Source organism: Aulonocara stuartgranti, assembly GCF_965226115.1.
Source record: "Aulonocara stuartgranti genome assembly, chromosome: 3".
Taxonomy (NCBI): Eukaryota; Metazoa; Chordata; class Actinopteri; order Cichliformes; family Cichlidae; genus Aulonocara; species Aulonocara stuartgranti.
The window spans coordinates 23,438,776-23,453,509 of NC_138941.1; the positions used below are offsets into that span (position 1 = coordinate 23,438,776).

The 14,734-nt window shown below is 39.1% G+C and overlaps 1 protein-coding gene across 3 annotated transcripts in view; it reads left to right on the plus strand.

The window, feature by feature from the left end:
- adam19a (ADAM metallopeptidase domain 19a) overlaps window positions 1–14,734 on the plus strand; it is an 89,299-nt gene that overhangs the window by 40,900 nt on the left and 33,665 nt on the right. For 2 of the 3 annotated variants that reach the window (XM_082511053.1, XM_082511054.1), the window contains 5 exons: window positions 5,412–5,488; window positions 9,833–10,016; window positions 11,616–11,681; window positions 12,335–12,406; window positions 12,707–12,873. In XM_082511053.1, the coding sequence (XP_082367179.1) occupies window positions 5,412–5,488; window positions 9,833–10,016; window positions 11,616–11,681; window positions 12,335–12,406; window positions 12,707–12,873 (566 nt within the window). Of the gene's footprint in view, window positions 1–2,789; window positions 5,296–5,411; window positions 5,489–9,832; window positions 10,017–11,615; window positions 11,682–12,334; window positions 12,407–12,706; window positions 12,874–14,734 lie in introns of those variants that run through there. The other variant, XM_082511055.1, reaches the window with a different exon arrangement.

Below are 14,734 nucleotides of genomic sequence, written 5' to 3' on the forward strand. Positions count from 1 at the left end.
TATTCTGGTATTTTAAAGAGTACTTAGCGTAAATATTAAGCAACCTAACTAATAGGGTTCCAACTCCCAGCAACAACAAAAAGAAATAAATAAAAAATAAGGAACCACCCCTCACGCTCCACCTCATGATGCTTAATCGACGTAATCAACCTTAATTTGATGCAGTGTGAAAAAAAATGCACAGAAATCAATTATTTTTCAAGAAATATTAAATAGATTCAACATCTTTCTTCAACAAAATTGCAGACTGCACAGATGGTACCTTCCCAAAGTAAAAAGTACTATAGCATACTAGGGTATATATTAGACTTAATAGTCACTATATACAGTAATTGACTTCTATTCATTTTACATCAAATTAAAACTTTGGGTGTCAGATAATTATTTATTAAAAGCTCGACATTTTAAATGAGAATAAGAAAGAAAAGTATGTCTTTGTGCCCCCTTTTCCCTGTTCATGCCCTATCGGCCCCCCTGGCTAAACTTTGCTAGATCCGCCCCTGCACAGTTACCAGCGTCAGCTACGTAGAAAAAGATCCTGGTGTAGAAAGAAATATTAAATAAATTCTAACAACAGCTTATCAAGCTTAAACGTTCTGCTGTTGTTCAGCCGCTGGTTTCCTCTTTCTGGTGCAAAGTGGGCCAAAAACAAACAAGAGACACGGACTCGCGACAGAAAAGCCGATCAGCTGATCATTTAAGCAGTTTCACGATTGAAGTAGCAGCCGGAGAGCGAGAGGCAGTCGCTTGTTAAGCTTAACGTGGGAATGCTTTACAAACATTCAGAGATGGACTTACACACTTGCTTTACTTCTCTCGGGGATAACTTTGTCGGAGATGAAATGCCAGGTTGCTAGCGAATCTCCACATGCTATCCAGACCACCGACAGGTCCGGCATGCCACAGCTGCTCTATCACATGATGCATACTGCTCCGACTGCTAACGTTCTGAGGTGAGTTACGGCGTGTTGCAAGTTTTGCGAGGTGCTTTCGTGATATTTAATGGATCGGATTACATTTTTTATTTTTCTCCGATATCCGATCCAGTAATTTAGGTCAGTATCGGACCGATACCGATACGTAATATCGGATCGGTCCATCTCTAGTAAATGTATACACTGTGTGTGTGTGTGTGTGTGTGTGTGTGTGTGTGTGTGTGTGTGTGTGTGTTAGACCTCCTGCTGACCAAAGGGTCGTAAACCCAGGAAGCTTACATCAAAAGAAACAGATCTTTCAGATAGGATGTACAGTGGGGCAAAAAAGTATTTAGTCAGCCACCGATTGTGCAAGTTCCCCCACTTAAAATGATGACAGAGGTCAGTAATTCGCACCAGAGGTACACTTCAACTGTGAGAGACAGAATGTGAAAAAAAAATCCATGAATTCACATGGTAGGATTTGTAAAGAATTTATTCGTAAATCAGGGTGGAAAATAAGTATTTGGTCACCTCAAACAAGGAAAATCTCTGGCTCTCACAGACCTGTAACGTCTTCTGTAAGAAGCTTTTCTGTCCCCCACTCGTTACCTGTATGAATGGCACCTGTTTGAACTCATCATCTGTATAAAAGACACCTGTCCACAGCCTCAAACAGTCAGACTCCAAACTCCGCCATGGCCAAGACCAAAGAGCTTTCGAAGGACACCAGGAAAAGTATTGTAGACCTGCACCAGACTGGGAAGAGTGAATCTACAATAGGCAAGCAGCTTGGTGTGAAAAAATCAACTGTGGGAGCAATCATCAGAAAATGGAAGACATACAAGACCACTGATAATCTCCCTCGACCTGGGGCTCCACGCAAGATCTCATCCCGTGGGGTCAAAATGATCATGAGAACGGTGAGCAAAGATCCCAGAACCACACGGGGGGACCTGGTGAATGACCTGCAGAGAGCTGGGACCAAAGTAACAAAGGTCACCATCAGTAACACACCACAACGGCAGGGAATCAAATCCTGCAGTGCCAGACGTGTTCCGCTGCTGAAGCCAGTGCATGTCCAGGCCCGTCTGAAGTTTGCCAGAGAGCACATGGATGATACAGCAGAGGATTGGGAGAATGTCATGTGGTCAGATGAAACCAAAGTAGAACTTTTTGGTATAAACTCAACTCGTCGTGTTTGGAGGAAGAAGAATACTGAGTTGCATTCACCTACTGTGAAGCATGGGGGTGGAAACATCATGCTATGGGGCTGTTTTTCTGCCAAGGGGACAGGACGACTGATCCGTGTTAAGGACAGAATGAATGGGGCCATGTATCGTGAGATTTTGAGCCAAAACCTCCTTCCATCAGTGAGAACTTTGAAGATGAAACGAGGCTGGGTCTTCCAACATGACAATGATCCAAAACACACCGCCCGGGCAACAAAGGAGTGGCTCCGTAAGAAGCATTTGAAAGTCCTGGAGTGGCCTAGCCAGTCTCCAGACCTCAACCCCATAGAAAATCTGTGGCAGGAGTTGAAAGTCCGTGTTGCTCGGCGACAGCCCCAAAACATCACTGCTCTCGAGAAGATCTGCATGGAGGAATGGGCCAAAATACCAGCTACTGTGTGTGCAAACCTGGTAAAGACCTATAGTAAACGTTTGACCTCTGTTATTGCCAACAAAGGTTATGTTACAAAGTATTGAGTTGTATTTTTGTTATTGACCAAATACTTATTTTCCACCCTGATTTACGAATAAATTCTTTACAAATCCTACCATGTGGATTCATGGATTTTTTTTTCACATTCTGTCTCTCACAGTTGAAGTGTACCTCTGGTGCAAATTACTGACCTCTGTCATCATTTTAAGTGGGGGAACTTGCACAATCGGTGGCTGACTAAATACTTTTTTGCCCCACTGTATCTACAATAAAACCTCCCCCAGCACAGAGTGGCTGGAGAGGTGGTCAGAATCAAAGAGATGGCTTTGATCCTACTGCTTAAACTAAGACTATACAAATTTAAGAAACACAATGGCAACATTCAACAATTAAACTTAACAGGTGCTTCAAAGGATAGCTGCAGATTTCTGTCAGAATCTGCAGATTATACAGTACAAATAAAATGTTCACGTTTCTCCAGCGCTGTCTTCCCAGCAGTTTCACTAACATCTACACGGGATGGCCAGGAAGCATTCACAATGTCTTCTCGGGCGCTGATAATTGCCGTCTGTCAGTTGTGACATGGCCATTCAAACAGCAGTCGCTTTCTAAAACATCAGATGTGTATCGGATTCAGTACCACATACGAAAGTGACCCAGGTCGGATTTGAAAATATCGGATTTGTGCTGTTCACACTGTCATACCATGATCACTATCATACCATGGGTCACATAGGGTCAAAAAAGTCGGATTTGATGCGCTTTCGCCTGCAGTGTGAACGTAGCCTAAGATCACCCAAATGCACCACTAAATGACACATGAAATCATTCCTGCCTGTGGATATCAATGCTAACTCTAACCCTGTACAACTCCTCCACCTAATGCACAGTGCAGTAGTTACACCCTATTGCATATGCTCTACAGGGAAAATAACAAGCTTATAGTTTAGAGTAAAATGTCAATCATATATTCACCTCTGTAATATTCTTGATATTAATTATTTAGCTATTTATATATATTTGAGCTATTTGTTATATTTTGTAAACTTTGTAATATATTGGTATCATTTATTTTAGTTCAGTCTTTTCCTGATATTGTCTTGGAGCAACTGTAACCACATAATTCACTTGGTGATTAATAAAATATTCTGATTCTGATTACTTGTCCTGATGGAAAACCACTGCCATGTCCTCAAACCAGAGATGCCAGTGTGAAACTAGTCAAGGTTAGGATTGTGAATACAAAGCCAAGGGTCCCCGAGAATTAGAGGTGTCAGCAGGGCTTAGTTTTTAACACTTCTTGGCCCACCCTAAAGCTCTTCTTTGTAGTAATTCCACCAGGCAGGCCATTCTTATGCTGTCAGAAATACAACTGTGCTGTTGAAACACAGGGAAACACTGAAAATCCACTACTAGTCTCTATTAGGACTGGGCGATATGACCCAAAAATCATATCTTGATATTCTTTAACTGGATGGCAACATATGATATATATCTCGATATTTTTTTAAAGCCATAAAGTAAGAATAAAAAGAGGGTTCTTAGTCAAAGCTGTGTCTATAAGATGTTAAACTGTGTGTCTTTTTCATAACAGTGACATGGTTGTATTTTCCTTAACTGAACGAGTCGTCAGTCATTTTTGCACAATGGGAGGAGGTGCTGTCGCGTCGTCCATGTTTTCTACAGTCATTGGTAAAGACAAACGAGGCCCTGGTTGATGTGACTTCCTTGTTACGTGATTTGAATTGTTGAAAAGATGCAGGAAATACAGGAAATGTTTCGCATGATCTGGATCCGAGTTTAATGTAAATTAATAAAACACACCCTCCCAACTTGCCAAATGTCAGTTATGTCCAAGTCAGACAAGGACTTCCTGTAATTTTTGTGGACATATATAAATCAATATGTATTTATTTAAGTGTGTGTGTGTGTGTGTGTGTATTTCAATTGTCTAAGTATATATCTTTCCAAATGTGCTATTGGTATTAAATTCTCACCAGATGTAAGTAAAAAAAACCCATACATCCACACATACAAAAAAACCCCCCAAAAAACCATAGATATCTGTAAAAATGTGTAATAGTAGGAAATGACAGAAAAAGTATTGAACACATTAAAGGGAAATCAACATAAACCAGACATAACCAGAGGGAAAACTGTTCCGGTTGATGGAAAACACTGGGGAAAACTGTGGCGTCACAAGAACAGTTTTTTTACGAGAATGGGAGCAAACACTTGCTCAGGTGAGGAATTGCTACTCTTAATCCACTGCTGTGAGACCTGCCTTCCTGAACAGACAGAAAGAAGGATGGTTGCGGACAGGAGCTGGCTGGCAGTGGTGAGGATGGAAGCTGGTGAAAGGTACCCTTAACTGTACTGGTAATATGTCCATATACAGGACATGGGCGAGGTTGCAATGGAATGGGCGAGGTTGCAAATTTTCTGAGTTAAAGGAAACGAACAAACCTAAAATCAATCATACAGAACAATACAGAAATAGAACAATATGGGAATCAGGAAAAATCATAACCACAAGGAAAACAAATTATATTTATAGAAACTACAAGCATAAATGACTTCTCAAAACTCAAAACAGTGAAGACTTAAAAGACTTCTCTGATGTTGTGCAGCCAGATGCAACCAAGTGAAAGGAGGAGCTGTTCAACTTTGTCTATGGTGACATCCTGAATAACATCCAGAAGTCTCTCTAACAAAAGTAATCTAATCTCCAACAGGTCAATCCATCACACCGAAGAAACAATTCTGTATTTTTGTAGAGCTTTTTTGCTAATGAAAGATGGAGATAATGTTTCTAAATCTTTTCTCTTTCAGGATCATTGCTTTTACCATGGCCATGTAAGAAAACATCCAGATTCCTGGGTTGCACTCCGCACATGCTCAGGATTCAGGTACTGTCCCTACCTCATGATTAATTGTTGTTACACTGTATCAAGTGTTATTAGGTGAACATAAACAAACATTAATCTATCTTTTTTTCATTTATCTGGTGCCACGTCACTGGTGTTATATATGTGTTATACAAGCTATCGCCAGTAGTGGTCACCATGTAATGTGTGTGTATCTTCCTGAGGTATAATGAATAAAAAGAAGAAGCCTGAATGTAAACAGCTAACGTGTTTATCTGTCTGGCTCTGTATAACTCCTGCTTAGTTAATGACACAAACAGGGGAAAACATAACAGCGGGGATAACCTCCACCTTTAGGCGTGCTGGCATACTATCCGCCACCTGATCCAACTCACCACCTGGTTGGGATCAGCTGACAGTTCAGCTCTTTTCTTCATCTGTGTCCAGAACTTATGGGTATAGATCCGATGATACAATTACAAAAGCAATCGTGTATTCCACAAATAGGAATGCACATTGTATTGCCTATTGCTGCACCTGTAAGAGACAGAAAAAGCAAAACAAAACAAATGTACAGCACACAAAAAAATACAGAGATACATAAATCTACAATATTCCTATAGTGTGTGTGTGTGTCTGTGAGAGGGAGAGAGTGAGTGAGTGTGAGAATGCCTGTGTCTTTGTGACAAATGTACTTGATAATGAGGGTGAGAAGCTGCAGCAATGCCCTGCAGAAACCTGGGGCAGACAGAGATAAAACCAGTACAACCACGCTATCCGCAGCTTCCAAGAGTACCAAAGGCCACCACTAGCACCCCAGGGCCACATCTCAAGACCGTCAAGCAGCACCCACCCCAGTCCTCCACCACCACCAACTGAGGTAGATGCACAGGCCAAACAGCAACCGCAGCTCTCCAGCCCTCAGGAAGACCGCCAGTCACCTGCAGCCCAGGAGACCACCACCATCCACCTCCAATTCAAATAGGGAAACGAGACTACAGCAGATCACCCCCACTAAGTAATGGAATTGATCAGTGGGAACCAGAGAGAGATAAATTCATCCAGTTGGTGTTTTGAGGAGACAGACATTTTCTCCAGACCAATGTGGTCAAGAACTAAATCTTTATATTGAACACATAAGCATCAGGCTTTTCTTGGTGATGCATAAGGAAGTAAGGAGTACACATGATGTATTTGCTTCCATATCTAGTTCACTTATGTTAACTATGTTATGTTGCACAGTGAGGTTGAGATATAGCAACTAAACCACGTGGTTAGGTCTTCACATATCTTCTGCAAGAACTGTTGGACAGGCATGCAGAACCATATAGCATGCACATAGCTCTCAACAGAGTTGTCTTTGCAATAGGTGCATATGTTCGATTGTGTAAGACCCATTGGGAACAACCTTTGTCCCGTGTAGTGTGTTCTATAGAGATTATTGTGTAAGTTGTAAGTTGGGGCATTTAGTCATTTTTAAACAATAGCTTATAGCATTTTTGATCACTGTTTGGGCAGGTATTTAAAACATTTTGTTACCCAAGTAGGTATTTCTTGATTCAGTTGACCAGGATTGAATGTTTCTTCTATGATGGATTTCAGTTGATGATATTCAAGAATGTCACATTTGCTCAGTCTATGTTTTGATAGTTCTTCAAATGAAATGAATTTTCCATCTTGTATAACATGTTCTAGATTTTTTAAATCCCTTTCTCATACCATGATAAAAAACTTAGTATACCCTTTTTCTGATAAACAACTGGATTGTTCCAAAAGGGTGTTAGTTTACATGGAATAAGCGAAGACTTAGTTGTTTTTAGGAATTCCCACCAGGCTGTCAGAGAAGTGTTTATGTTGAGGCTTTTAAAGTAGTTATGCTGCTTAATACTGGAGATGAGGAAAGGCAGATTACAGATTTTTGCTTTTGCACAGAATGCTTCTTCTAGGTCCAGTGAATGATTGTCTAATAATTTTATTTTTCAATTTTTCAAATTATTTTATTTATACAGCACCAAATCACAACAACAGTTGCTTTAAGGTACTTTATATTGTAAGGTAGACCCTACAATAACTCATACAGAGAAAAACTGCCTTCTGCGATGACCCGTTGGGGTGAGAGAAGGAAGACAGGATAAAGACATGCTGTGGAAAAGAGCCAGAGCATAACTAAGGGAGGATTCAGGGTCACCTGATCCAGCCCTAATTATATGCTTTAGCAAAAAGGAAAGTTTGAAGCCTAATCTTAAAAGTAGAGAGTGTCTGTCTCCTGAATCCAATGTGGAAGCTGATTCCACAGAAGAGGGGCCTGAAAACTGGAGGCTCTCCCTCCCATTCTACTTTTAAATACTCTAGAAACAACAAGTAACCCTGCAGTGTGAGACCAAAGTGCCCTAATGGGGTGATTTGGTACTATAAGGCAGCTGTTCCCAACCCCCGGGCCAAGGACCGATACCGGTCCATGAGTCGTTTGGTACCAGGCCGCAAAAGTTGAGGCTCGAGTGTGAAATATATGGTTTTCAGGGTTTTTATCGTTAACTTGGTTTCCCTGGGTCTTTCCCATGTTGTAATTGTGTGTCTTATTTTGAAAGAAATATTTGCATGTTACCATAGCAACCAGAGAGCATTAAAGGGCAAGAAGAGGATGTTACTCTCAATGTTGTTGCCGCATTTCAGGAGGACGCTGCTAACGGAGTTACACAATTACACAGTGATTTCGCGGTTATTATTATATTTACAAAATACCACAGTTTTTGTCTTGGTCGTATCATTTTATTTTGTTGTAATTATCCGTGACACCTTAAACGGCGGTCCGTGAAAATATTGTCTGATGTTAAATCTGTCCGTGGCACAAAAAAGGTTGGGGACTGCTGCTATAAGGTCATTAGCCCTTTAAACCCAAACCTGCAGGACACCGGCCCTCGAGGCCTGGAGTTGGACACCCTTGCTAAAAAGGGGTTAGGGTTTAAAGGGTTAAGATAAGATGGGGACTGATTATTCAGGACCTTGTATGTGAGGAGCAGGATTTTGAATTCAGTTCTGGATTTAACAGGGAGCCAATGAAGAGAAGCCAATATAGGAAAAATCTGCTTTTTCTAGCCTCTGTCAGTACTCCTGCTGCAACATTTTGCATCAACTGAAGGCTTTTCAGGGAGTTTTTAGGAAATCCTGATAATAATGAATTACAGTAGTCCAACATAGACTTAATAAATGCATGAACTAGTTTTTAGCGTCACTCTGAGACAGGATATTTCTAATTTTAGAGATTTTGCACAAGTGAAAGAAAGTAGTCCTGCATATTTGTTTAATATGTGCATTGAAGGACATGTCCTGGTCAAAAATGACTCCAAGGTTCCTCACAGTGTTACTGGAGGCCAAGGTAATGCCATCAAGAGTAAGAATCTGGTTAGATACCATAGTTCTAAGATTAATAATAAGCTTAGTTTAATCATTTTGAAACGTATATCAATCTTTTGGATTGGATGTAGTGATAAATGTCTGTATTTTAATGTCTGAGTTGGCTGGAAGTTTCACTCACATGTAACTGCTTCACTTCTTGCATGCATTACCTGGCTACAAGCACAAGTTAACTGAGTAGGCTAGTAGCAGGTCAAATTAGCTTAGCCTTAAGAACGATGATGCATCTCCTTTTGTTTGCTGGTAGTATGGTGATGCTTTAGTCTTTAGTCTTTAGTCTGGGATGTGATATCCTTCTTTTCCTAAATGGCAAGATTGGAGGGAGGTCTGAAGAGAGCCACAGATACTTCATCCTAATTTGTTCTGCTTCATGCCGTACTAGTTTATTAATCCTTATTCCCGTGGCTGTTATATGAGCAGCTGTTGTGAAGATATGGCAAATAAAATCCTTTTGGCTACAACAGGGGTCGGCAACCTTTCTGATGATGAGTGCCATCTAAAATATTCTCAAAAGCAAATGTGCTATGTCAACCGTTGCATAAACAATAAATTTAATAACGCTGCATATCAACAGTTAAACACTACATAGAGCAACTTTATTGAACTATATTTTTTGACACATGTTGGCAAAGTGCAGATCAGCTATTTTCAAAAAACACGTTTTTATACATAACAAGAACACCAAAGGAAGCATACAACAGAAAATGCAAATGCTATTTAAGGTCTCATCACAACAGTGACATGAAAAAATAAACTGGGCCTATATGACATTGGTTAATACAGGGATGTACATGTTAATGTGAATCCTGCCCCTGCTTTGCATTTGCCGGTTGTGTTATCTGGGGATCACATTTTGTAACTCACACAGGTCTTCAGCAGTCAGACTGCTATGGGAGGCAAAACAAGTCTGTATTTTTTGTCTATCTTTGTGCTTCAATTCAAACTGCAACACTTTTTCCCCCTTTTACACAGAGGGCTGATATCACTGAATTCTAGTGACACCTACTACCTGGAGCCAATCAGCAGTGTAGATCCAGTCTACCACTCACTGTTGAGTACCATGAAGCTGCCAATTAAGGGTGGAAGCTGCTACCACACGCGTCACACCACACAGCCCAACCTTTTCTCTAATTTGCTCTCATCATTTCATTCAAGGGTGAGTCTTCCAGAAATCAGTGGTACACCTTTTCTAAACCAAATTGGGTTGATTAAGTCAAAAATTACATTAGGTTTATATAGACAGATCTGGAACAGAGAAAAATAATGAATTACTCCCCCAAAAGGGAGAAAGCACAACCAGAATATGTGTAGCCACCTCAAACAGGATTTAAACCAGAAACCTTCTCTCTGTGAGCGAATTTCTAAACCACTCCACCACCATTCAGTCTATTTTGTAGCTTTCATGTCTGTGTCAAAGCACTTTCTCTAAAGGTACCACTGGCGTCTATGTTCTCTTGCTAAAAGTATTTACTTACCTGCCTTCACACACGAATTACTTGAGTGACATCTCATTCTTAATCCATAGGGTCTAATAAAACGTTGGCCATCCCTTTGCAGCTATAACAGATTCAGTTCTTCTAGGAAAGCTTTTTACGAGGTTTAGGGGTGTGACACTGATGTTAGACAATAAGACCTAATTTATTTCAAAGATGTTTCATTGGACTAAGGCCAGGACTCACTGCAGGCAAGTCAAGTTTGTTTGTTTGTGATGCAACAACAAAGAAAAGAAAAAACACAATCAAACAAAGCATAAGGAAAACAGGAATATTTTAAATGTAATTCTTCCCTCAAATTGTATCCCACATTCCTTTTAGAAAACAGATTTATAATATTGTCAGGAAGGTTGTATATTGCTTAATACATAATTTGTTCAGTGTAAAAATGAACCAGAAACCAAGAAACTCATGATCTTTTTCTATTTCCACACCATCTTTGTGAATCTGTGCTTATGAGTTAATTTGAAAATTCCCAAATAACATGATTTTAGTTTTGCTTAGATTCAATCATATTTTGTTCTTGTCAAACCATGTTGTCTTTTTGTACATTTCTAAAGCTACCATGGAGGTGCTGTGTAGCAGTCAGAGGTAGGACTTAAATACAGGACTCCAATGAAACGGTTCAACTGAGAGAGGCAGCTTTTATTTGCTGTGGAAAACTTTAAATGGAACACGGAGACGAGTCACTAATACGAGAAATGTGGAATGCAGAGACCACACCCCTGCCTCACACCCCCACTGCCCAATAAGGCCGGGGCTCTGGGTCTCTTCCACAGTGTATGTTATGTTTAGCTTTGTCGTCCTCCTGTCAGCCCCAACAGGGCAGTTGGCAGCCTTCAACTGCTTGATCATAGGGGGTTAACTGTTGACTGTTGTTGCTATTTCATATAATATAATATAATATAATATAATATAATATAATATAATATAATCATATAAATACAATTGATTGATTCAATATTTTGTTTTTGTTTACTGCTTTAAAGGATCTCTTTTAGTGCTGAACAGTTATATCTTCATCCAGTGTTTTTCCCCATAGTTCACTGTCTAAATATGTATAATATTTCATGTCAAGTCTGTGACAGCCTTTTTACACCTTTTCTGCACATTCGTCCACTCTAATGGACTGACAAGTATGTGTCTCTTAACATTTTAGGTATTCCCTATCTCCTATCTTTGTTTGAGAGTGTTTTAGCCCATCAGTTTATGTTACTGTATTTATAAACATGTTGCTCCTTCCTTCTTCTCTTTAATGGCAGGTTAAAAGGAATACCTTGGGTACGACTAAGTACATCGAACTGTACATTGTGGCGGATAATACATTGGTAAGATGACTCATCACCTGCCTTATTCATGCCCAAGCCGATTATTCCTGTGCAACTACAGGAATAATCTACTACTACATTTGTCTGCTAAGATCAAACTCACACAGCAGGATGGACACTCAGTTACATACTAAACAATTATGTAATTCAAGATAATATGACTCTTTTATATGGACAATTCTAAGCTTATCTAGTAGTTGTACTGAGGCAAAAGTAAGTGGAGTTAGTATTTGTCTGCTTAATGTGGGGATAGATTTAGGTTGAATTGCCAGGTGGACGGACTTTCAAATGGTTGTTCTGCAGTAATTAAATACTATGTCTCAATTGAAGTACACTTTGGGCTCCTGCCACATTTAAGGCGACTGGAACACAATTCATTAAAAAATACTGACAGTATTCTCGCCAGTATTCTTCTTGATGTTTATTAAAGGGAAAAACACATTTTAGTTGTAAACCACCATCAGCATTACTAAGATCCAGCAGTGTATACAATGTTCAGAGATTCTAAGTTGGGCAAAGTGTTATAAAATATATTTACCAATAAGAAGACTGAAGTCCTCTCCCACTCTAATTGGTATCAGTCGGGATTAATTGTTTCTAAAATGTTTTACATTTTCCCCTCATGGCTAACATTCATTTATGTAATCGTGCAGTTTCAACGGCAGAATCAAGATTATGAAAAGACTAAGGCGAGGATAATGGAAATTGCTAATTATGTGGATAAGGTAAGGATGAGGGCTTCTGCTGTTCACTCCTGTTCTCCAGAGAACAGACAGTTTGATTCAACAAGCTATTGTTGCTGGGTCCACATATATTTCCTTGTCATGTATTAGTTATCTACTTTGAGATAACTTTTATGTTCTAAATCCGTAGTGATTGAAAACACACAAATACAGTACTTAATATGACTTCACCTGTCAGTAGTTTTAATATTGTGACAGTCACTAGTAATAGTTGTTGTTGTTTTTTTTTATTTGCCATTTGGAAAAATGTAGAAAAATAATATCTGTTGTGTCTATGTTCAGTTCTACAGGGCTCTGAACATCCGTGTGCCTCTCATTGGTCTGGAGGTTTGGACTAAAAGAGATCAGTGCATCATCACCGAGGAGCCAAATGCAACCCTTTGGTCCTTCCTCCAATGGAGACAGAAGCTAAAATCACGCAAGAAGCATGACAATGCCCAGTTGCTTACGTAAGAAACATACCACAGCACTGAGCCAACACCAGACATGTAGAAAACAAAATCATGTTGTTTACATCGGGTCTTTCACCTCTGTCTGAAGCATTTTTGTATTTCAAGCAGGAACTTTAAATCATTTTCATACCTGTTGGAATCAAAATAATATTTTTCTTGTCAGTTCACAGCTACCTTTTCAGTGATCAGTTGGAAACAGAGTGGATATGCCGACTGTGGTTTTTCATTAAAAAAATAGTTATACTATACAGTCAAGGGAAAAATAATGTGTCAAGTATACCCAGTGATTTAACAGTGTGTAAAACCAGTAGCAAGTAGTAACTTGCAGTAATCACTTTCTGAATGACTCTCACATCATTGTGAAGAAATGTTTTACAGTTACTCAGGAAGATTGTGACATTTTGTTAACATACCACTGAATGCCAAAAATTCAGCTTCTATCGAGGTGACTACATTTTCTCAAAAATAATTAATGAAATGATTAGCAGCACCTGGCTGTTACTTATCCTTTAAATTCCTGTGTACTCAGTTTTACACATATATGCCTCTGCATAAGGTCCTGTGAAAACATATTTTCATGACTTTAGTATACAAATTCAGTATGGCTTCATTGCTGTCTGCGGAATAAATGCTAAATTTATTTTATGAATCCATTCAAGTGGTTTACATAATAGACATTTGTTCACTTTTTCATATTCTTAGTGACTTTACATGGACTTGCATGACAGAAAATGTGACCTTTTTTTCATTGACAAGAAGTTTAAAAAAAATATTATTTGTTAAAGGTCTATGAAAGAATGTGTGACTTTCTTTTGTCAAATAAGTCAAGAATTGGGGTGGCTGTGAAACTGATTAGGCTCCAACGTTTATCTTTTGTTTATCTGAAACTGGGTCACAGTGTCAGCAGACTAAGTGGAGTATTTCCAGCAAGCCTTTACAGTGTTGTGATACAATACTGCAATGGCAGGAAGTAATATCTCTTATTTCAACCACCTACAAATTATATTTTTAGTATTCTTAGAATTTACTGCTCCTATCACAAGACGACAAAACAAAAAAACAAGAGGAGAAAAACAACATCCAGGACTCAGACTCTGTAGAGGCTCTCTCAGTGAGGCCTGTGATTAAAATCACTGTTATTCTTCATTTTTAATTCAACATATTTATTGTTTATGTATTTTATTTATATTCAACATGCCAGTATTGAGCAATTGAGCCAAGCCAACTTTATTTATAAAGCACTTTAAAAACAGGGAGTACTGACCAAAGTGCTGAACATAATTCAGTTCAATTCAATTTTATTTATACACAACAACAGCAGCCTCAAGGTTCAAGAGAAGTAAGCCAGGATAAAAGAAATGCTGTGGAAGAGAGCCAAAAGATTAATAAAATATAAGTACTATAAATAAAATACATAGTAAAAAAAACCAGTAAAATTATAGAACATCAATATCAAAATGAACATTCTAGACTGGGTTTAAAAGCCAAACCGAAAAGGTCGGTCTTTAGACCAGATTAGAAAACACAAGCAAAACTTTAATCATGATGGAGAGGTGATGGCATCTCTGACCATGTTCAGTCTAATAAATCAGGGAAGTTGAGCAGGTGCAGGTTCAGCAGCATGTCTGAATGTAATACATTTAATTATTACATTTTTGTTGTTAAGCATTTTCACAGCGACTCTAAAGTGGCCTGCCGTCTGTCACTGCCATTTGTGTTTGTGTTTGTGCTGTTTCTGGCACTTGTTACTCAAATTGTAAAATCAATAATATTGGATCACCATTCACGGGGGAAACGCAGTGGTAAGCTGGAAAGTGGACATCTTCGTCTGCTTATGGATTGGCTCATCGCCTCTTTC